The sequence below is a fragment of the Sceloporus undulatus genome, chromosome 2 (assembly GCF_019175285.1).
Source record: "Sceloporus undulatus isolate JIND9_A2432 ecotype Alabama chromosome 2, SceUnd_v1.1, whole genome shotgun sequence".
Taxonomy (NCBI): Eukaryota; Metazoa; Chordata; class Lepidosauria; order Squamata; family Phrynosomatidae; genus Sceloporus; species Sceloporus undulatus.
This window is the reverse complement of record NC_056523.1, coordinates 183,551,892-183,575,837: the sequence shown is the minus strand read 5'-3', so window position 1 is coordinate 183,575,837 and position 23,946 is coordinate 183,551,892. Positions and strand designations below refer to the sequence as shown.

The 23,946-nt window shown below is 41.3% G+C and overlaps 1 protein-coding gene across 4 annotated transcripts in view; it reads right to left on the bottom strand.

Annotated features, from left to right (window-relative positions):
* Nucleotides 1–23,946, bottom strand: part of COL5A3 (collagen type V alpha 3 chain) — a 154,730-nt gene that overhangs the window by 62,284 nt on the left and 68,500 nt on the right. For all 4 annotated transcript variants that reach the window (XR_006102242.1, XM_042452743.1, XM_042452744.1 and 1 more), the window contains 14 exons: nucleotides 23,309–23,356; nucleotides 22,381–22,422; nucleotides 20,636–20,698; nucleotides 20,320–20,394; nucleotides 19,664–19,747; nucleotides 18,326–18,382; nucleotides 16,143–16,196; nucleotides 12,468–12,521; nucleotides 12,318–12,371; nucleotides 10,775–10,828; nucleotides 10,613–10,666; nucleotides 8,940–8,984; nucleotides 5,605–5,658; nucleotides 3,061–3,105 (listed from right to left, as the gene is read on the bottom strand). Coding sequence is in view for 3 of the 4 variants with exons in the window: in XM_042452743.1 (XP_042308677.1) it covers nucleotides 3,061–3,105; nucleotides 5,605–5,658; nucleotides 8,940–8,984; nucleotides 10,613–10,666; nucleotides 10,775–10,828; nucleotides 12,318–12,371; nucleotides 12,468–12,521; nucleotides 16,143–16,196; nucleotides 18,326–18,382; nucleotides 19,664–19,747; nucleotides 20,320–20,394; nucleotides 20,636–20,698; nucleotides 22,381–22,422; nucleotides 23,309–23,356 (783 nt within the window). In the remaining variant the exon portion in view is untranslated. The remainder of the gene's footprint in view (nucleotides 1–3,060; nucleotides 3,106–5,604; nucleotides 5,659–8,939; nucleotides 8,985–10,612; nucleotides 10,667–10,774; nucleotides 10,829–12,317; nucleotides 12,372–12,467; nucleotides 12,522–16,142; nucleotides 16,197–18,325; nucleotides 18,383–19,663; nucleotides 19,748–20,319; nucleotides 20,395–20,635; nucleotides 20,699–22,380; nucleotides 22,423–23,308; nucleotides 23,357–23,946) is intronic.

Genomic DNA, 23,946 nt, shown 5'->3' with positions numbered 1-23,946 from the left:
GCCACTCCTGATATAAACTTTCAGTGGAAGCAGAAAATGATAAAATTCGCAAATAGCTAAATACAGCTCCTTGAGCACTTAGCAAATTAGTGCAATGATGCTAACCTACATTTCTCTCCTTTTAACTTGACCTGACTGGGCATAGGGTTAATTGCCTATATATTGGTAAAGGCTGCTGGGGTACATTTTCCTTAGACTCATGTTCACTGTAGAGGCCAGGAACTACCTAGTTTTATGCACATGAACACAAATTGGTAATATGAATATATAGTGGCAATAATTATGAGTATATGTGACACAGCCAAGGAAGGCTGGCAATTATTTTTCAACCCTTCCCGTGGGAAACAAATATGCAGTTCTGTCCTTTAATAACCAGCTCTATTTTCTCTAATATTTTAGGAGCTTAGAGCACAATTTTGCAAATAATTTAAGCATGCTTAAAGAGAAAGTGGCAAGCTTTGCTGTCTGCTAGTCTGTGGTGTTTATCTTCAGAATGAGTGAACTTGCTTAAAAGGAAGAAAACAGAAATTAATTATTCCATAATTGCTCCCCCCTTGCTTCTGAGTAGATCTAATTCTGTAGTAAAAGAAGATGTGGTCTGAATAAACAAAGGTTTTGGATTAGGCTCTTAGGTAGTACAAAAGCTGCATTTAGTTTCAAATTAACCTGTGTTAATTGTTATAGCAACAGGTTTGTTCAGAAATAGAGGAATTACAAAATAGAAAACATAATATGAATCAATATGTTTTTCTTCCATGGCTTAGAGTATTGGTTTAAATTACACTACTTTGATTATAGTTAATATCTGTTCTGAATCTATCTCAGTACATGTTTTTGCAAAGCACTCTTAAGGCAGTCACCTTCCCATGTGAAGGACTGAGCAGAAAGTAGACCCAGATCTACTATTACATCTCTCAGTGATTTTCCAGGCAATCAGCAAAGATTTCTGGTATCCATTTTTTAAAGAATAACGCCCCCCCGAAAAAAAATCACCCAAAATTATAGTGATGAAATGAAGAAATATTGAAATAAACAGGAGTAGATGTTCTCATGAAAACACTGCGTACTCTGATCAGTTTATGTGGGTGCATGCGTGAACATGTGCATGCACCTACAAGTTGCCTATTAACTTTTTACAACCCCATGAATTTCATAGGGATTTCAAGGTAAAGAATACTCAGAGATAGTTATGCTAGTTCCTTCCTCTGAAATATAGCCTACATCACATGATATTTGTTGCTGATCTCCTATCCAACTACTAACCAGGGCTGGCTGTGCTTAGCTTCCAAACTCAGATGGGATCTGGTGCTTTTGGGGTATTTAAGCTGATCAGTTTTGATATCCAGAACAAATTCTTGGCCCAGAGATTCTTTAATTTGTAGCAATATTTTAGGATCAGGCTCCCATTAGTGAGTCTCTGGGCTTTAATTTTTAAAAAGGAGATTATGTCCACCTCTAATTTAGGAGATCTGCATACTCTTTTTAAAGCGTCTTATCCTCAGTGGGATAGAGGTGTGTTTCAATTTACAAAAGGGTTTTATCACATAAACTGCAGAATAAGCCCAGATATTATATAGCCTGGATATTTTAACATTTTCAAGAACAGGAAAATCCCATTTTTAAAAAGCTGCAGAATAAGCCTGGCTGGCATCCGGGCTGTATATAGGCTGCATTCTCCTGGCCATGGGCAAATGCAATAATAGCAATAGCAAGTACATTTCTATACTGCTTATCAGTGCACTTAAGCACTCCCTAAGCGGTTTATAGAGTGTAAGCTAATTGGCCCCAACAATCTGGGTACTCAGTTTAGCGGCTTCGAAAGGATGCAAGCCTGAGCCAAGCTTGAGACCCTGGGCTAGTATTGAACTGGCAACCTTATGGTTTGTGAGTGAGTGGCTGCAATACAGGCATTTAACCACTGTGCCATCAGGGATAAGACCCGCTTGTAAATAATTTAAATGTGCCTCTATCCCGCTGAGGATAAGAAGCTTCAAACAGATTGTGCTACTCTCCACAGTGCACTGTGAAAGTATACCCATGTGCATGATAACACAAGAGTGGCTCAGCTGGAATATTTTTCTGTTTCTCCATCCTCCAATTAAGGCAACTGATTAAGAGGATAACAATTGGGTAAGGTCAATAAAATTCTGGTTGGCTTAGACCCCTATCTGTGCATATAGCAGCTCTTTTTAAATGAGTTTACTGAATCAAAAGCAAAATTATCATTATGTGGATTGGTGTGCTTGTGGGTGTGTACCTCTTGGGCATTTTGTGTGATTATCTTAATTCCTCTGCTTTAGACTGGCCTTGCTCCACAAGAATGTTTTAAATTGAAAGTAACAGTAGATGCCTGAGAACAGGATTTAATTTGCAGAAGGATTCGAAGACTACCTATGGGAAGACCTCCTCCTAAATCCATATCAATCGCAGCAAGCCACAGCTGATGTAAATGCATTCTACTACATGTATGTAAAAGGATACATTCCCATTTTTTTAACACTCCACACATTCCAGAGCGTATTTCAGCCTATTTCATTGGGGAGCTAAAGTATTTCATACTATCTTGCTAATTTAATTCTATGAATGTTTATTGGGACATAAATCCCATTTCTTTTGAGTTATAGGTTGAATAGGTTGGGATGGCTCCAAGGCTCTGCTATAATTGGCCAAAGACTGTAATCTTATGCACATTTTTACAGGTATCTTTATTGTTGTTATTATTATTATTATTAACTGCTTTTCAAAATCTTTTAAACTTAATATTTATAATGTAATTGGCTGTTTGTTTGTTTGTTTTAAAAAAAACCTTTGTACTTAATAGTTTAAACCATATTTTGTTTTAACTCAAATTTTTGATCTGCCTTAGATACCGTTTTGAGAGAAAGACAGGGTATTAAATAAATAAATAAGCTCCCAGACTACATTTCTTGTTTCTGCTGATTATGAGAACTATTTCTTTCTGCCTCATCCTCTTAAACCTGCTTTTATATTCACATTTCTCTGTTAGAGCAGCCCATCCAAAATCTCCATTTAGTCTATAATAGGAAAGTGCTTTCTTACCAAGTTGCCTTTGGGTCCAGGAGCCCCATCAATACCATTTGCACCCTGTTAGATGAAAAAAAAATCCCACAAAAGTCACAAGGATTTTCCTCCATAGAACAAATTCACAGAAGTGATGAAAATAAAACTGTATCACAATCACATCTCCAAAGATATTTTGTAGGGCCCCGGGTGGTGGATTAAATTCTCAGTATTCTCTGTGTTAATTCTTCAACTATACATTACATATTGTGTTCTCAGAAATGGAGGAGCAAAATAGGCACTTTGACACTGAAATCTGAGTTCTACCTCCTAGTCTAAGGGTGCATCTACACTAGAAATAATGCAGTTTCACACCACGTTAGGGGCTGTAGCTCCATCCTATAGTTTTAAAATGTCTTTAGCACTTCAGCCAGAGTGATGATGCCTCAAAAACCTACAAATCCAAGGACTCTGTAGGATGGCATCATGGCAGTTAAAGTGGTGCCAAACTGCATTATTTCTACATTGCAAGTGCATTCTTAGTACAGTCTCCTAGCTTTGGTTAGACCACTGGGCTCATATGGGTGCTTCCTCCTCACATCTCCCATGTACACACCTTTCAGCTGTTCCGATTTGGCAGGGACAGGCCTAGTTAATCATGGGTCACTACACTTTTCCAGCTATTTTTTAAAGTGCCCCATTTCCTTCTCTCCTCTCCTCATCCATTTTTTTTTCTCCTGCTCAGTTTACTTCAATTACTATCAATTGAGTTGAAAGTGCCAAGGAGTTTGCACTCAGCTAGGCAGGGAGGAGTGGTCAGGAAGACACAGGAACTTGTCCTTCCCTGTAGACTCAGGCAAAAACAAACTGCTGCAGCTTTTCCTAATTAATAACTTTTGCCATCATTAGTAACTTTGGTAACCTTGAGCACACTGATGATGTTTGGTCACGTGTGTTTCAGTTTTCATTTGTGAAATGTTGGACACTTTTGATACAGATTTTTCTCTTGTACATGTTGACCACAGTGTAGCGTTACCATAGTCTGAGGTCTTTTGGACAGGTCTTCCTCTGTGTTCAACCAAAGCTATACACTGTATGAGAATGCATGAGAGTGTCTCCATTACTCTGGCATCCAGTTCTTTAATTCTCACCCTTTGAAGGATCAACTGGTGCTGATGCAGGCTTCATTCTAGCATCATGTTAAAACATGGCTTACTATCAAAGCCTTTGAGTCTAATGGTTTCACCTAGGTCTGTACAGATACCTAGTTTTAAACTATTTTATTCTAGTTTGTTTTAATTAGTTGTATGGTTTTAGACTGTTTAAATCAATTGTACTCAAACTTTTTAACCTTGGGAATTCCCACTCGATGCAGCACATGAATAACCTCACATCCTCCCACTCAACGCAGTACATGAATAAAAATATTTTGTTTGTTTAGTGAGCATATTTTCATTTTCTTATTCGTGTACATTAAAATTTTTAACATTTTATAAGGAAATAACATTCAAATTCAAATGAGAACAGTTTTATTTAATTAAATTCAATATTTAACTCAATGTATGTGTAAATATCACACATAAAAAAGTTTGAGAAGAGAAGGATGAGGGATCAGGGCCTCCATGTCTCACACACTCCTTGAGCAATTTCTGCACCCTCTTCTGAGGATTCTGCCCCACCATTTGAGAACCATTGGTTTAAATTATTCCTTACTTTCTAAAGTTGTTCTCAACTATTTCATTTTATATGTATCTCACCCAAAAGCTTTTACTCCACCTGGGATATAAATATATTAATGATGTTCATGTTTTACAGTAAATTCTACGAACATACCTCAAACTCCTATTTCTAATTGGTGATGCAGACAATCAAGGATAGTGCTAACTAGGGCTAGCAGTGATTGAGACATAATGCTAAACCATGGTTAAAAAGAAAACCATAAAAGGGAGGAGGACACTCACATTGAAGAAATAAAGGGGAATGAAATGGAGTAGACCCATCTGCTATATTCTCCTAATCTCTTAAACTTGGTTAGTTAATCAGAGGTGTTCTATGCCTTCAATAGCCCGTGTTAGTTGTTGCTATTTGCTGTCAAGTCTACTTTGACTTTTGGTGACCCTATGAAGGTGACACTTCTAAGAGTCTCACCCATCAACTGCTCTCCTCAGGTCTTACAAACTCAGACCATGGTTTCTTCGCTTTAATTGATCTACTAACAGTATGGCCATCGTCTTTTCCTGCTGTCTTCCATCGTACCAAGCATTATCATCTTTGTTCAGGGATATTATAACATCAAAAATACAGCTATATATCTAATTCCAATTTGAAAAAATGCAGCTTCACCCCAAATTCAATTTTTATCTTTATGTCCTGAAATGAAAATATTAATCATTTCAAACAAAGATCAAACTTCAATTGCATGAAATGGCAGAGCATGAACTGCCTCTGAAGGTAAACATGGAATCACTGCATAGTTGGAAAGGAGGCAAGACCATCTAGTTCAACCCCTTGCTTCAGCACTTCATATTCATTTCTATTCTACACAAGTACAGTGAGGGTGGGGGAGACAAAAGGAATTCATACCGGTGGGCCGGGAGCACCAGGAGCACCTCGTGAACCAGTCAAGCCACGCATGCCCTAGGGCGGAAGAGATGGATGTGTTAGTGACACCAGAATAATGTGCCCCAATGATTGTTGTTTGATCCATTCTGTGCCATCCAAAGACTGCCCCAATCCAGTGGCATCACCGGGTGACCTTCCAGAAGAGGGATGACAACCAATCAGGCCCTCCTCCCCCTGCAACCCTCTCCATTTTGCCGCAGCAGCAGTGAAGGGGAGACCTAAACATACCTCTCCCAGCTTTGCTGCTGAGGCAGAGGAGAGGGTCAAGTGAGCTCTTTTGGCTGCCACTATGCCCTGCTGGGACACCAGGGGTAGGGACACCACTGTCCCAAAGCATAATTTTATTTTCAGTGTAGTGCTATGTTTTGCAAACCCTGAGCTACACAGGAAGATAAGTATGAAAGGGGACCATTTTCTGTTCATGTCAAGATTACTGTTCTTTGAAATATCAAAGAAAGCATCTTTCTTTCTTTCTTTCTTTCTTTCTCTCTTTCTTTCTTTTTTTTCTAACAGAGGTTCCTTTGCTACTTTCCACATCAGAAATATTAATGCATTCATGATCATCCAACAACAAGTGCACTTCAAATGGCCATTGTAACAGCAATAGACATACTACCCAGAAGAAGGATGCTTTCTTCTCAGGCATAAAATACAGCACATCCATATAAAAGTATGATAACAGACACACAAGCCTGAAGGAAAAATGTAGCCATGACATTAATGTATGGGTGTGGAACTTTTGTCCTCCCAATGTAGTGGACTTCAGCTCCCATGATCCATTATCTTTAGGCATATTGGAAGCATCAAGTACAAAACAACTGGAGAAACAAGGACAGTGAAATCTGGTGGCTCCCTCATCAGAAGGGTGGTAAATCTGTTAGCCAGTAATTATATATGAGACAAGGCTAACTACTGGTGCAGTCTGGGGGGGGGGGGGGAATCACCCAGCTACAGGCAAAAACAATATTCACAGCACAGTATAAAAACAAACCCCCAGTTATTGGTATTGCCAGTGTACTGATCACTTTTCACACTAAAAGGAAACAATCACAGATAGCTGATTTGTCCAAAGGTCCTGCAGGTTTTTATCTTCAGTTAAAATATATATACAATATAATACAGCAAACACACACACCTCTGCTTCACAGTTCCAAACCTAGTCCACACACACACAGCAATCAAACACACAGCTGCTTCAGCCATAACTCTCAACCAACTGAACATTGCAACTGTTAAGTCTCAATTGTCACCTGTCAATCGAAATATTTTTCTGTTGTTCAAAGGCATATTACACCAACAAAATCTGTTCTAGGGTTTACTCTTAACTTTAAAGGTGCTATCCAAGGGGATAAACTTATTTTGGGCACCTTAGGCAGCTCCTTTCAAGTTCAAACAAAAAGCCAGAGAAGATTCACCACCACACTAACAGAGGAGCTTCCAGACTTGACTGGCAACCACCATCACTCTGGCTTCATCAATGTATAGTGCACCAGACCTTGCATTATGATATCACAATGTTCCATGTTTCCTTGCCCTCTGCCAGGAGCAGCCAATGAGCAGGGGAAACACATAATGCCAAAAGACCAGGATATGGGCAAATTATATGACCCATTTTGGATAGGGACGGGCTGGATGCTTAAAGTAATATCCAGTGCTGCTTAGATCTATATATAACAAATGAACATTAATAAAATAAAAAAGCACCTGACTCCAGGATTGCCCTTTAAGCCTTTATCAAAAAGGAAGCGACTGCTACAAACACAGTAAGATACATCAATGGCAGGGCTGGGCAAGGTTGGTGTGTCTCATGGTCCAAGCATTGGGGCTCATTCCACCATTTTGAGGTTGCATGTCCTTGTTTTCAAAACACAGGACACTCTAGGCAGAAGGAAGGCCTGGATCTACTTATAGATCTCTGAGGCTGCATCTACTCTACACTGAAGAATTAATGCAATTTGACACTGCTTTAACTGCCATTGCTCAATGCTATGGAATTCTAGGATTTATAGTTTTGTGTGAAATTTAGCCTTCTCTGTCAGAGAGCTCTGGTGCCACAACAAACTACAAATGCCAGGATTCCACAGGATAGAGTCATGACGGATAAAGCAGTGTCAATCTGTGTCTTGTGCAATGCGGCAGCAGCCTGGGTGATTGACAGCAGATCAGCAAGAATTTCTGATTCCCAGTAGTATAAGAATAGCAGCAAAAAAAAATGACCCCTTCTGGCCCTAAATTACAGTGCTGAAATGAAGAAAGGCTGGTGTGCTCAGGAGTGGATGTTTGGAGGGGGGAACACTGTCAGTTTTGCTCATCTCTGATAATAACATTGAGCCCATATAGACAGGCCAAAATAAAGCTGCTTTGGGTCACTTTGGAAATATGCTGTTTAAATGATGCATGTGTCCTAAGAGGCTAGAAGCCGCACCAAAGCCACACTCTAGTCCTAAGGACTGGAGTACAGCTTTGGTGCAGCTTCTGACCTCTTAGGACGCATGCATCATTTAAACAGCATACTTCCAAAGTGACCCAAAGCAGCTTTATTTTGGCCTGTCTGTTTGGGACCTTTAAAATGCTTCCTGGACTGTACCACTTTCTAACAGTAGTTCACAAAGGTATATATTTCCATAAACCTGGGCATTCACTCTCACATGTGAATCCTGATGTGGAACAGGTGAGAATCAGATGCACCACTCAGTTCTGCCATTATTATTTCTTTTTTAATCACATGCTGAGGATAAACAAACAGGCACTGGCTATCTCCACCACTGTATTAGAGAGTTACCTTAGGATTTCTTTTAATTTGATTTTTGCTCACTGTTAAAGGCACAGAGCAAGATTGAGGTACTTTTGAGATGGCACGGCAAAGGATTTCCACTTACATATCTGCAGACTTCTTTTAGAATTAAATAGAATTTTTAACCCCAAAAAATATACAATGAAGATCTGAAAGTGCGAGATTCAGACTGAACATATCCCAAATGTATCCTTTTACATACTGTGCAATGAAACTGTATTTTTTTTCCTTTAAAAAGATAGTAAGAACCACCCTAAAGCCTTGCATCATTTAGCTCTCCTATCATTTTTTGTTTTTCAGAGTCAAGACGTCTCTAAAGACATGTGATTATAACAACATAAAATAGGCTTTGTGATTGTCCTGGGGGTGCAAAATTAAAACTGGGGCTTCATACAGTCTATAGAATGTATTTTGCTGATCCCAGCTCAGAGCCTCAGTCTTAGACTAACTACAGCTGATCTGAGGAGTCTAATTCTTCTGCATCTGATGGGATGATACTTACGGCTTCCCCAGGCTGTCCTCTGGGGCCTTGTATGCCATCAGAGCCCTGCGAAAGGAAGATAGAAATGAGAGATGTCCCTAGCAAGAACCTTCCACAGCCATTTAGTCCACCAGGTATCACATAATTACAGTCTCACACAGGATGAGGAAAGACTTAAATGATACAATATAGAAATTCTGACCACAAGAGGGAGGTGGTAGTCTGCACCTTTCCTCCCATAAATACCATCATTCACCACCATCAATCACCACAAGTTCTGAGAAGCTGGACACCGAACGACTAGATCCCTGTCTAAAAGGTAGAAATGACAGCAATTACAGCTAAGAAGCAGTATGTTTGTATTTTGCTTTGAAGCCCTTATGTGTGAAGCAATGCTAGTTCATTTTTTTCCCAAAATTTCTATCTTTAAGGGATGCTTTTTCATATAGATCTCTCTGCTGAGGATCACCTATCTACTATGGCATCCTGGGGCACTGAAGAAGATTCTAGGACACATTATAAACCTCATACTGAAAAATAAAATATCAGGCAATCACTAACCTATATGAGCAATCAGCAGATTCAAATTTGTCAAGATGCTGCATAGGAACATCATCAACAGTGGCAAGGAAGTTATTCTTTACAGAAGCCTGCTGTGGAACTCCTGATAAACTTTCAAAGAACAGCAAATTCTCTGGAACATCATGTGAAAACCCCAGAGATGTACATTATGATACAGAATATGCTTTGAAACTGGTAATGTATCTCAAGTTCTAATAAAGTTAGGAAATGATGCCACATATTGATCTTGCTGTGACCACAACCAATCTTGTCTGCCACAACTGATCTTGCTGTGGAAACCCCTGATAAGCCTGTAAAGAACTGCAAATTCCCTGGAACATCATGTGAAAACCCCAGAGATGAACATTATGATAAAGAGTATGCTTTGAAATTGGTAATGTATCTCAAGTACTAATAAAGCTGGGAAATGAGCCCACATATTGATCAAAGTGATTCTTTTCAACATTGCCTCTTGAGTTTCAATAAACTGTTTCAACTCAACCACTCTAATAGCATCCTGCTTGTAATCACTCACTTATCTTCTCCTCCTTTTCCTTCTTCCAATTATTTCAATAACTAGTTATAATCATTTGGGCCAATGCAACTCAGAATAGAGCAATTTCAGTATCTTTCCAGGCAGCTTTTCCCAGTGTACTGGATCACAGCCTCGACATTCCTCAACCATGCTGGCTTAGGGGCTGTGCAGACCGGGGGGAAAGTGGGTTGGGGGTGGAGTCAGGGCATAGCTTTCATATGATACACACCCTAGCCCCAGGGTGGCATGATGCTGCATGCTGTATCACATGGCATGCGGCATCATGGCACTCCACTGGTGCTGCGTCCACTTGACACTGTTGAAGGAGCGCTGTAAAGCCATGGCACCATGGCTATCATGCCCATCAAAACCCTGCAAAGGTGAGGTTGGGACTGTGACATGCAGTTGCTGCGGCCCTTATCTGGCCGTAAAAGGGGCGGTCTGCATAGCCCCTTAGGCTGATAGGAATTGTCTAATACATCTGGAGGTCAGGGAAGGTTGTTTTAGAGGTAAGTACCCATTGTATTCCTTAAAGAAAACTGCAATAGTTCCCTTTTATCTGTTTCTGTATCCATCCATGTTCTGGATCTATAATTACCTTAGCACCATTTTCACCGGGAGCTCCAGGTGGGCCTGGCTGTCCAACTTCTCCCTGTATGAGGGCAAAGTATGACAAGTGAATACAGTACCAAGGATGTATATAGTATTAGCCATACAAACATTGTTATTAGAGACATTATGAATATCTGGACATACTTACTCTATTTCCTTTCTCTCCAGGAAGTCCTGGGAGCCCATCAAAGCCCCTATCACCCTATGAGTAAGATGAAAAGCAGAATCAGCACCAGCAAGGATCTCCCTCAGTCTTAGAATAAGCAGTGGTAAGTCAGCTTGAGGTCTCACAACAACAGCAGCCCATGTTAGCCTTGGTAAGGCTAGGGACTCTAATATGGGCTGTTGCTGTTGTGAGACCTCAAGTTCTTTTGACTTATGGAGACCTAAGGCAAACTTACTGCATTTCTTTTTAGCAAGACTTATACAGAAGCGATTTGCCTTTACCTTCCTCTGAGTCTGGGAGAGTATGACTTGCCCAAGGTCAGCCAGTGGGTTTCCATGACTGAGTGGGGATTTGAACCCTGGTTCCCAGAGTCATAGCCCAACACTCAAACCACTACACTACATTGGCTCATGGGAGGCTGGGAGGCTTTAAACCTTTGTCCTCCATTGTTAACTTGACTGATTAGAGATGTGGGTGAAGGGCATGTCTATACTAGGCAATGTCTATACTAGGCAATCCAAAATAAAATGTGAGATTGGTTTCAAGTCAAAAAGCACCAACATTTTGACTCTGTGAGTGCTGGCTCCAGACAGAATAGGCACACTGAGCTAATTGGCAAATAATCTGACCAAGCTTAAAACAGCTTTTTGTGTTTTCAAACTTGTGGGACCAGTGCTGTGAATAGAACAATTTTGCAGACCATGAGCAAGCCTAAAACCCACTAAATGTTACATCATGTTGGAAGCAATATACCTCTGAACATCAGTTACATAGAAAAAACAATAAGGGGGAAACATTACTGCCTTCATGTCCTGTCTGTGTGTGATCTTTGTGGAAGCATCTGGCAAGTCAGCACTGGAAACAGGATGCTAGACTAGATCTGATATAGGAGGGATCTCCTAATGTTTCATCATAATTTCCACAGGTAATGATTTGTTTCCAAGATTGGGATAAAAGGCAGATAAACCCTATTGAATTTTTTCCTTCCTTCCTAGTTTATGTACCTATTGGATGAAAAACTTTCCCATCTCTACCACCTGAATATGCTGATCTCAGCACAAAAATTAATCATAATAATATGATATTATTGCCCTGTTTAAGCATTTGAAGGGGTGTCATATTGTGGATGGAGCAAGCTTGTTTTTTGTTGGCCCACAGACTAGGACATAGAACAATGGATGCAAACTATAGGGAAAGAAATTCCACCTCAACTTTAGGAAGAACCTCCTGACAGGAAGAGCTGTCTGACAGTGGCAGACACTTCCTTGGAGCATGGCGGGTCTCCTTCTTTGGAGGTCTTTAAACAGAGGCTGGATGTCCATTTGTTGGGGATGCTTTGACTGAGAATTCGTGCATGGCAGGGGGTTAGCCTGGATGCCCCTTGTGGTCTTTTCCAGCTTTATGATTTTATGATTCTATAACAAACAGTAGACTCAACTCTACCTACAGTGTGGGATCCCAGAAGTTTCTTTCCCTCATTTCCTCCCTGCCTCCCTGTTCAATCCCATAATATGACCATGAAGACCTTGGGTCCTGTTTCTCCTGGGAGTCCTCTGGCACCATCTGCTCCTGAGCGACCCTGGAAAAAAAATTGAAGCAAAAGGATGAGGCAAAGAGGTAGGAAGGAAAATTACTGGTCAATGTCACTCAGCCAAGGGATGAAAAAACTGCTTACCCTCTTTCCAGTTTTCCCTGGGGGCCCAATTGGCCCTTGTATCCCAGGAGAACCCTGAAACAAGAATCAAAATAACCGAGTCCAAAGACTGCTTCTCGTTTTTATTTTTTCCCCAGCATCAACATTAATCTCTATGTTGGAAAATGGTGCTCTTTAGGTTCACCCCAAAGCATTTTGCTATGTGAGGTAATGCAACAAATGTTGTTCCCTCCCATCAAGGCACATGGCAAGTACTTTGGGCCAGACAATTTATTTTGGCACCTAAGAGAGAAAATCTCACAAGGACTTCCCCTCCCTGCTTCCTGGCAGGAATACAATCACAAGAAATGAAAGCAGTAACAATTTGTGGCTCTTTCATGACATCTCAGATCTGCTGCCAAAGGCTTCTAACTCATGGTGTCTAATAGTACAATCAATACCTGTGTGGGAAATTAGGTGTAAACTTGATTGATTTAGACCTAGACAGTTGCATGTAAATGTCCTGAGACATTTGCCTCCAAATCTCTACCAGCTGAAGAAAACACATAAATTCAGTTCTCAAATAACTGCATTGGCTACCAGTGCAATGATCTTAAATCCCCAAGCCCTAAATTATGGATGAGGAACCTCTAGCCTGTGGTGCCTAATGCAATCTGGGCCTGGATATCTTTAGAAATACATCTCCCTGTTGACTTCTCTTATATTTTCTTATTCATGGGAGAGGGCTTGTCCTGGGTGGCCTTGCCTCCAAAACAACCCACTCAGAGGGCTTTCTCTCCTGTGGTCCCTGCTCTCTGAGGTATGATGCGGAGACAAGTTTAATTGGCTAATTTCCCTTGATGCATTTATAACAAGGACAGGTAGCCTGTGCCATGTAGTCTATGGCCCTCAAGACACTGTTGGATGAAGCCCCAGCAGTTCTCAATTCCTTTCAGACAAGCATGACCAATGTTTATAGAAAGAGGGAGTTTTAGTCCAGCAACATCTCTAGAGCCACACATGTCCCGTTACTAAATTGATTTGGTATTGGAGTACATCAGGCATGGCAACAGAGGTATGTCCAGTATTTCTGGCATATTACTTTCTCAGTACTGAGGATGGCTTTGACTAAAATAGTTCCAGTAGATGTCTTCAGTTTGGGTTTATCTTCACTGGCTAGAATATTCCAGGCTGCCTGGGAATATTTGGGCCTTGAATCCCACCCCCACCCCCCAGATTCCCCTTGTTACCCATACTCTCTCCATCACAATGTTGGTGCCTGCCTTCCCACACAATTCTCATTTGCCACCCGAGGTCACAATGAGATGCCCAGGCATGCTATCCATGTTGAATGTCTTGTTCTGACCTTAAAGCAACTTGCAACTACAGTGGCAGTGCTTGACATCTTACAGGAACTGCATGGGAAGGAGTGGCATCAACAAGGGGGTGTGGTGGTGCAGAATGCACAGAGTGACACCCCAGAGGAGGATGTCACCCAGTGAGGTAGTGCACTCCTGGCCTGGGGTAAGTAGGTGGCTACCTTCCGGGTCCCATGCAGCCATGACCACACAGGACTTGGAAGGCTGGGGAGGCTACTGAGAAGGTCGAGCATGACCGCCATCTAACTGCTATGCCACCATTCTATGTGCCATGGTAGTGAGGTGGGGGAAGTGCCCTTTTGGCCCAGCCCCCTGGAATCCCTGCTTCCCCACACCAGGTGACACCCAGGCATTGCGTGACTATTATTTGTTATTTGGCCCTGTGTCATGTAAACAGGATGCAGCAAGTCCAGGTGGAATTCAAAGTAAATAACCTATGTAGACAAGCCCTCTGCTTCAAAGGTACTCTTAAAGGAGAGATTAAGAAAGTAAGAAGGATTACATCAGGTTTCTCGGTATCATATACTGGAGCATCCTTCTTCATACATAGTTTATAAAGTTGCAGAGTTATAGAAACATGTTACATCCCAAAGACACCTTGGAAACAACAACCAGCTAGGGAGTTCCTGCATGGCAGGGGGTTGGACTGGACGGCCCTTTTGGTTTCTTCCAGCTCTATGATTCTATGAAACATAACAAAAATTCCTGATGCTCCTTAAGTAAGGCTGCATCCACACTGCAGAAATAATCCAGGTTAACAACACTTTTACTGCTATGGCTCATTGCTATGGAATTCCAAGAACTGTAGTTTTGTGAGACCTTTAGCTTTCTTACTGAAGGGTGCCAAAACAAACTACAGTTCCCAGAATTCCATAGCATTCAGCCATGGCAGTTGAAGTAGTTTTAAAGTTGATTATTTATTCAGTACAGAGACAGTCTAAAATGGTCACTCATCCCTTACAGAAAAGTAGATCTTCCACTCTCAAGTCTTCCTGTGGCTAAGGAAAGTTCCTTTTCTGTTGCTAATGAAATTAATCTGAGAAAAGTAACTGTAAATTTATTTTAGAGAGCTTTGATATAATTTATTTGCTAGCATTTTAGTTTTGTGTGCAAAACCCTACAGCTGAAAGCAATAAACACTGATTGGATTCAGAATGCCGTATTAATACTTCTTTTTCTTTTAAATCACAAGCTCCTTTGCACAATTTTTTTAAAGATAAAAAAGGCATTCAGAAGCAATCAGTGCTTATTGCTTTAAGCCGTAGGCTTCTCCATAACAAAGTAAAGTGCTAGCAAATAAGTATCAAAGCTGTCTTTTTAAAAAATACAATTACCTTCATCAGATTAGCACATCACCTTTGCCATCACCTTTGCCATTTTTGAACAGTGGTGAAAAGAAATAAATGGATATGATTAATAAATTAAGCAATTCTCTGCCAGGAGCAGGAAGGGCAAAACAAGAAGTGAAAAATGAAAGGGGAAAATTCATATATCCACAAGACAACAAAAGTTGGAGTCTTTCACCCACCAATCCAAGACTCTGCTGGCAATGATAGGAGGGAGATAGAAGAGGGAAATGGATGGGGAAGGGAAGGGGCACACAGCTGTTACTTGCTATCCACATAGGACAGTGACCCACCATGGCAGACTGTGCCCTGCCATGGTAGAAAAGACCAGCAAGATGAAAACAGCTATATGGATCTCCCAACCAGAGCATAGGCCAGCAAACACAATCAGTAGGTGGGTGCAGAGCTATACACTCACCCCTCCAAGTCTGCGGACTTGAAAATCCACAGAGGGCCAACCACCATTAACCTCACTGCAAACACCCCATTCAAGCCTATGTGTGAGTTTTGGAACTCGGGTGGTGGTGGTCTGGAACAGATCCCCCACGAGTTCCAAGGGGCAAATGTAGTCTCTATTTAAACAGGTTCAGATTCAAGTTGCATAAGTAGGTTTAGTCTCTGAAATGTCATCAGTACTGACTCTCTGAGAGAGAAAAAAGGGAGACGAAAAGGTGAGATTGTGCGACCCTCTAGATATTATTGAACTGCAACTCTTTGCATTCCGAAGCACTGGCAATGATGGCTAGGTAAGCTGTGAGTTGTCCTTCAACAAATCCAGATGTCTGCACAATCCCCATCTGTTCTATTGTAACAGGTATTGTGGGGTCAGTTCATTCCCCAAAGGTTCTGCAAAAAGGAAGGGAAGAAAGGAAAGAGAAGGTGTAAAACAATCAACGAATCCCTGGGTAAGGGTGACTAGATTTTAGTTTGGCATTTCCTTCCAGTTCTCAAGTAAAAAAAAAAAACCCTCCAACAAATATTTAGCAACTAACCTGTGGTCCTGCATCACCTGCATCTCCTTTCAGTCCTGAATTCCCTGGGAGGCCCTAAAAATATAGATGGTTATAAGCAAGTTTAATGCCTTCATGAATCCTCAGATGTCAACAATACAACTACAGGCAGCACCTTGGTGATATGAAGAGAGGGGGAAACATACTCCTTCTAAACTAATTCCTGGAAGTATGTGTTTTAGAGACAAACTAGACGGAGCAGTACCATATACTCCAAATGTCCCTGTTTGACAGGCACAGTCCCAATTAACTCACTGTTGGCTCCTTTTTGCACCTACTTTTAAAATTTCCCAGTTTTTCTCTCTCCCCTCCAACTTTCCCTCTTCATCCTTAACTTACTTCAGATGCTGCAAACTTTGTTCACAGTGCAAAAGTAGTTTGCATTCAACTCAGTGGGGAGAGTGGAGAGGAGATAATCTAGAATATTGCCCTCTCCTGTAGATTCAGGCAAAAGCAAACTGCTGCAGCCTCTCACATTTAGTGTGCCACATGTGTCCAGGTTTTTATCTGTGAAATATTGGCAGGTATGCAGTACACATTATCATCCTTTGGAAACAGCAGTGTTGTATTTGGTAGGGGAGTATTTCACTGTGCCTCTCTGTTGTCCCTTTCCAGATTTGACCCTTCATAACAACAATTTGCATTTCAAATAATGGTCTCATTCATTTCAGTGGAATTAATTTTTTCTTTATTCTTTTGCAATGCAAACTACAGGAATGTTCCCTCCCCCTGCTCCGCACATTGATACATATTAATATTGGAGTATGCAAAGGATTAATGACCTCCTGATACCTGGATGCAAGGGTCCTGATCTGGATTGGAAGGCTAATGTTGGAGCCGGGGCATTAAAGTAACTATATTTCAAGGACAGAATGTTATAGCATACCCTCCAACATTTTACAGATGAACACTGGGACACTTGTAACCAAACAATATCAGAGCATGGTGAAGAATTATGAATGAGGAAGAAAACACAAGCTAGGAGAGACTGTAGTGATTTGCTTTTGCTTGAGCCTAAAGGGAAGAGCAAGATTCTGTTCCTCATCTTCTTCCCTCTCTGTTGAGTTAATTAACTTCAAACTACTTTTAAACTTTGAACTCAGTTTGCAGGAAACTGAGGACAAAGGGGGAAGGTGGGAGGAGGAGAGAGGATCTGGAACGTTTTAAAAGCAGCCGAAATGTGGCATAACAGATTGTTAATCAAGGCTGCCAAATTGAGACAGTTGGAGGGCATGTTATAGTCACATCTGTACTGAGATAACCCTAGGGAGGTATGAGCAATTGCAAGAGCAGGTAAAAGCCAATCATAATGTAGAATATAGAAGAGGGAGAAATATTTAGATCAGGGGTAGGCAACCTGCGGCCCGCGGGCCGGATGCGGCCCGGCGAGGCCTTGGGACCAGCCCCAGCCCGGTCCTGCCGCCAATTGCCGCCGGGGCCTTTGGCGTCTCGCTCGAGGGGCATGGTGGGGCAATTGTCTATAGAAGCCTCAGAAACATGCATTTATCTTAACATTTTTTTAAAAAATCAGCAAATTTTTTCGCATATCCTCCATTTTTTATTTAAAAAGTGCCCTCCATTTGAAAATTTTGTCCTACATTTGTCCCGGTTTATTTATTTATTTAATTTTTTTTAATTATTTAATTATTTATTTTTTGGCTTCGGCCCCCGAGTTGTCTGAGGGACAGCAACCCGGCCCCTGGCTCAAAAGGGTTGCCTATCCCTGATTTAGATCCCATACCCCACATTACTCCCGTGGTGTTTGTTTGTTTTTTAGATTGAAAAAGCAAACTCCAGAATTCATGCACACAAACACATCACCTTCCACCTTACTCCAAATCAAAAACATAGCAATGTTGGCCTACAATATTTTGCCACTTGAGATAGAACAGTAGGCCCCAAGTAATAAATGAGAACAGTATTCAAACTAGCCAGATTTTCTTTTGCAGACAAGGCAGAAAATGCAACATGTACCCATTCCTAGCAGTAAAGCAAACTAACAACAACAAATTTGCTGTACGTTTATGACATTCATAATCTGCAAACCACTCTGTCTAATGATAGAGCTGCCCTACAGATAACACCCAATCCTGCCACATGGAGTAAATAATGAGTGTTCCAAATGTCTCTGAAGGACTCTTGCCCACTCTCCCAGCTCTACTCACCAGGGGTCCTGGCCGACCTGTAAGGCCCATGGGGCCAGGGGGACCCTTCATGGAAAGCTAAAGAGAGAAATGCAGTGATGAGTTCCAGGGAAGTCATTTAAAGATAACTATTTTCAGGACAAGGACTAATGAAGTTTTTTAAAAAGGGAGGGAGGGATTGAGGCTGGGCTACAGAAATGAAGTAACGGTGAAAGACAGCGGTTTAGAAAGCAGGTGCATTTTGAAAATGTGGCTGCATTTTCACTTCTCTCACACCAGAATTGTGCACATCATGAGCTTCCAGGCAGAATGTGTAGCCCAGAGATTGGTATTGGCTAACTTGTTCTCACAGCCTTAGTTCCCTCACCTGTTAAAAATAAAAATTCTGTTCCACCTGAAGTAAGTCAAATGTAAAAACAAAAAACAAAAAAAACAAACAAACACATGGATTTCTACCCCTAGGCTTGGGATGCACAATAACCTTTTCAAAAACTTGAAAAAAAATTGTATCTTTTTCAGATGAACCCTCTGCCAGACACTCTGGAGGGTGGCAATTTTATTGCACTTCACTTGGTTTAATTCCTTAGCATCCTGGGCTATTTGAAAGTGGTTTTTACATGAAGCTTTTACTGTGCCATCGCAGAATTTTAGATGTGTGTTTCTGTATGTGCCTTCTAGTCTCCTGTCAATTTATGGCAACCCCATGAATCTCACTAGGTTTTTTTAGGCAAGGAATACTTGGGTTGCTCTGCCATTTCTTTCCTTACCACAGTACCTTGTATTCACTGGTGGTCTCCCATCCAATTACTAAGCAGGGCTGGCCCTGCTTAGCTTCCAAGATCAGATGGGATCTGTTGCATTTAGGTTCCCAGATGACTTCATCCTTAACTGCTTACCCTGCCACATGTTGCCCTCCCCCTCTCTCCTTCCAGAAAGATTCCTGTCTTTCATTTGGTAGTACTGGGAGGATTCATCTGAAAGTTCTCCTATTTCTTCAATCAGGACACACCTTTTCTGAATAGGGTGCTTTTTTCAGTATGGTATGAACTAATAAGCACTCCAAATGTGGACTGGTAGCTGTTAGTGCACAGCGTGCTGATTTGGCTTGATCTGCAGCAGGTCTTTCATAGCAGACAACATGATGATGCTTCCAGTTTTATTATTTGAATTAAGAGGGAGAGAACCAAATGGAAATTCAAGAATCAACCAACAAATGTAATATCCAGGCCCAAAGAAGAAAGCAAGACTGAAAGCCGGCCAGGGAGATAAAAGGGATAACAAAAATAAAAGATGTACTGTAAGCAGAATAGTGAGAGTGGGATCAGGATACGTATGCACCTGTCCACCAAGAGCACTGACCTTTGCTTGCTGCAAAATCGCCTGTGCCTGGGCTTCCTGGAAGGACACTGAAGGGCCTTTCACTGAGTCACCACCAAACTGGAACTAGAAATAAATCCATGAGAGGATTTCAGGGATGAGAAATTCATAGATGAATTAGCCAGCAGTTTACCACCATCTGCTCAAAATGAACTTTCTGTGTCAAACAGTGCAATACTGGCAGCATTCTCCTTCTCAACTCTTGGTGAAAGCATCATGTTCTCAGGTCCAGGCAGGATGAACGGCACATTTGAGCATCCTTTCCTGTCAGTTAACCAAGTGAGGATAACTTTTGCACAAGCATGGGGAAAGTCTGTCTTCCTATGCACTAATCTGCTCTCCTTATAACCAATTATCATCTTAATGTCACCTCTATTTGTTTTCTTCCTTCCAGAGCCTGTCCCCTAGCTTCCAGCTCCATGGCAAGTGTTGGCACTGTTTTACCAGAGACACAGAGGTGCAATGCTCTCATGCTCCAGAGGAGACCCACTCTTAATTTTATATGCCATGCAAACAGGAAAATAATACTCCTCTTGAATCTGTATCCCAAAGGCACTGACCGTCGCTGTTTCCCAGTGAAGCTGCCGTGTTTTTCTTGGTATCACAAACCACTAGACCCATCTCCCTGTAACACCTACTGGTAACATAATCATGGTCCCTGGAGGTCCACGCATGCCATCAGCTCCTGGGAGGCCTGGGAGGCCTGGTGGTCCCTGTGCAGAAAGTAAACAAGAAGCCCTGTCAATCATTCCTGGGGAAATGTTGGGTTAGAGAAGAAACCTAGGTCAAGCTGGGACTTGTCTCCCAGCACTGAGGTACGCTGAAAGGGGCGCATGCCAGCAATTCCTCAACCTCTTTTCCCCAACCCCCTCCCATCATCTTCTGAGAAGATCAGGAATCAGCAGGAGAAGGAGGAGCTGATCTCTCTCCTGAGTTTCACAGAGTTTTCCTTACCCGTTCGCCGTGATCTCCTGGAAATCCTGGTGGCCCTGCCTGTCCCATTGGGCCAGTCTCACCCTGGCAAGGGACAAAACAGAGAATAAAGACAGGCATCACCCACTCAAATCCCACTCTCCACTCCTCTCTCAAATGGAAACCTTGTGGCACTGGAAAACCCCAGCCCAATGCTTGAACTACTGTGCCTGAAGCATCAGCACTGCTGCACCAAGATATGCTTGTGTGCATTGATTGCACCTGTGAAGCCAAGGTACAATGCTCTTTTCCCCATTTTCTCCTTGCAACAAAAGCTGTGTGAGGTAGACCATGCTGAGATATAATTATTGACTCACAGTCTTCTGGCTCAAAGCAGACTAGAACCTGATCTCACCAAATCCTTATCCAACACATTACCAACTACACATAAAGCACAAGAATTTCATATCTTCAAGGGATGAAACTTCAGTGTCATGCTTAACTCTTTTCTCTGCTCCATGGTTAATTTTCTTCTCTCCTTAGTCTTTATTCAACTAAATATTATAACTAAATACTGCCACTTTCCACAAATGCACTAAATCTATACAGATCATGGAATATAGCACTTCTAAGACAGAATTTTGGTACATCCAACACTTTGTTTTGATATTTCGCTCCTCTTCTGAAAGTATAGGTTGCACACAGGTTGCACTCACACAACATGTATATTGTCCATATTTTCTTACTTTTCAGTGATTAATTGTCTTGCAGATAACCCCAAAAGTTAGTTTTTCCCCCTATTTTGCTTCTGTTTCTCTCTTAGGCTTTTTGTCAACTTCTTTCTGGATGGGTAGCTGGGGTTTAGATTCATATGTAATGGCAAACCATAATTTAAACAGGCTGTACACCAACAAGAACCCATGGCTTTAAACTATGGCTTATAGCAGACTAACAAATCATGGTTTGTTTACAAAAACAGTTCTGGAAACAAGAACAGAATTCAACAAACCACAGCCTGGCTTATTGTTTCATGTGAACTTGACCACTGCCCATTATATGCTTTTACAAATGAATAGAGATAGAATTGAACTTCCATTTTTCCCAATTTCAAGCCAAACTCTTTCTCTAGCAGATTAAACTGGTACTCAAAGAATCATAGAATCATAGAGTTGGAAGACACCACAAAGGATATTCTGTCCAAATCCATGCCATGCAGAAATACACACTCCTGACGGATGGCCATCCAGCCTCTTTTTAGAAACCTCCAAAGAACAAGACTACACCACAGTTCAAGGTGGTGTGTTCCACTTTATTCTGTAAAGACATGTCTGCTTTGCTCCTTTGATATCATGGAGACAGAAGGGGTACCCTGAGAGGAGGCTTAGGGATGCCCAATACCTGCCATGGGAGGGGAGGGAAGTAACTTTGAAGAAATGATATGATACCCTTGAAATAACAGAGTGCCTCTGACAATTTCAGGATTAACTCAATGTATTCAAATTAGAGATCATAAGAAACTCTTAACCCACCTTGGGCTGAATGGGCTTCTGAGAGGGTTATGACCTATTATCCTTTTGTTGGCAGTGCCCTAAACATCAGTACAGAATGCCCAGTGTAGTCACGACCACCACCATGGTACAAGATACCATTATTTCTCAGTGAAGCACATCAAGTATCACATGAAGGTAGTGTCACCAGGCAATAATACTATGGAAACTTCTGGCCCACCCAGTTAGTATCCACCATCCTTCCTCTTGATGACACTATATATTCATTCCTTCTCTCACCTGTGGACCTGGATATCCAGGTGGCCCTTCAAAACGCCTGCCCTGCAATGAAGAGATAAAAATTATTAATAGCTGGTAACACTGATGATTTGGGCAATGAAAATGAAGGGTGTTCATGTACATGGGATGCAGACTGTTGATGAATCTGCTTTTGTTTAGAAAATGTAGTGTGCAGTTGCTGATAATAGTAAACATGCAATGCACAACTATGACCCAGATCTACCGGTATTTTATAAAACCGGCATCTTCACTTGCATGATGTTAGCATGCCAGAAAGTGAAAGCTTCCACAAGGTTGGAGAAACTGTGGGTTTTCTTTTCATAGCCATACTTGTAAGCAAACTTCCTGCCACAGGGGACAGTCAACAAGGATTTTGCCTTGTTTCGAGAAGCAACAATTGCTGGAGGCAATTGCAACGAGCAGCAATTGCTGGAGGAGGCTACATCAGATCTGATATTTGCTTCTGGCCACTAAAACACTCTCATGACCTAGCACTGGTACCTTATCTGCTATTTGGAAATGACTAGACCTGTTTACGAAATATTTTATTAAGAGAAATTTTCTATGCTATCAAACTACATATAATGGAAATATATAAACCAAAACAAAACAGGAAATACATATATTAAAAACGTAAACATAAAAATAGAAACACATTACTAAACCTACTAAATTAAAAAACTGGGGAGAGGTAATAATGACTTCCGACTTTTCAACTAACAGTTACATATGTCAAGATATCAAACTTCATTGTCAATCTTTTCTCTGTTACAAATCCCTTATTAAATGACTAGCCCTGGAGATGTTTATTCTTTCAGAAGTCAAATTGGACTGACCACAAAACTCAGGCCCCTGAGGTGTGTATTCCTCCATCCTCACTGATGGAGCTGTGGCAATGCCAGTAAAATAAACTGCATAACATACTCACAGGCTCTATGATAGCTGGTTCACCTTTCTCTCCTTTCAGATTGGTTTCCTGGTACAGACAAGAAAGAAACAAATCATCACTACAATGGCCAAGCTGTACCAGACAGAGACACTGCTTTTTTCCTTGAGCAGAGTGGGACAACCCAATTATGAATTGAAGAGACCCAGGATGATTAAACCTTTAACAACCTACTATTTAATCAGTAGGAACAGAAATAAATATGTATATGTGTCTTCAAGTTGGCTATCAACTTATGGTGACCCCATGAATTTCATAGTATTTTCTTAGGGAAGTAATATTCAGAGGTGGTTTGCAAATTCCTTCCTCTGAAATTTAGCCTACAGTACCAACTAATGTGATGACTGTAGCTAGAGCAAGGAAACAGGGAAACAAGAGGGTAGAGGGGGCAGATGGTATTATCATCCCTACTAATGAAAAATCTGGACTCTTCAGTCTCATATGAACCCTAACTCCACTGCTTCACTGAAGAAGCTTCTTATTCCACAAAAAGCTGACTTGGAAAACCAGTGTTTCTTCACAGCAGATGGTGAGGGAAGCAGGAACAACTGAGTCACTAGACATTCCAAAACCTTGGCCCAAATATGTACTTATGTTCCTATGTGTATTTATATAAGTTT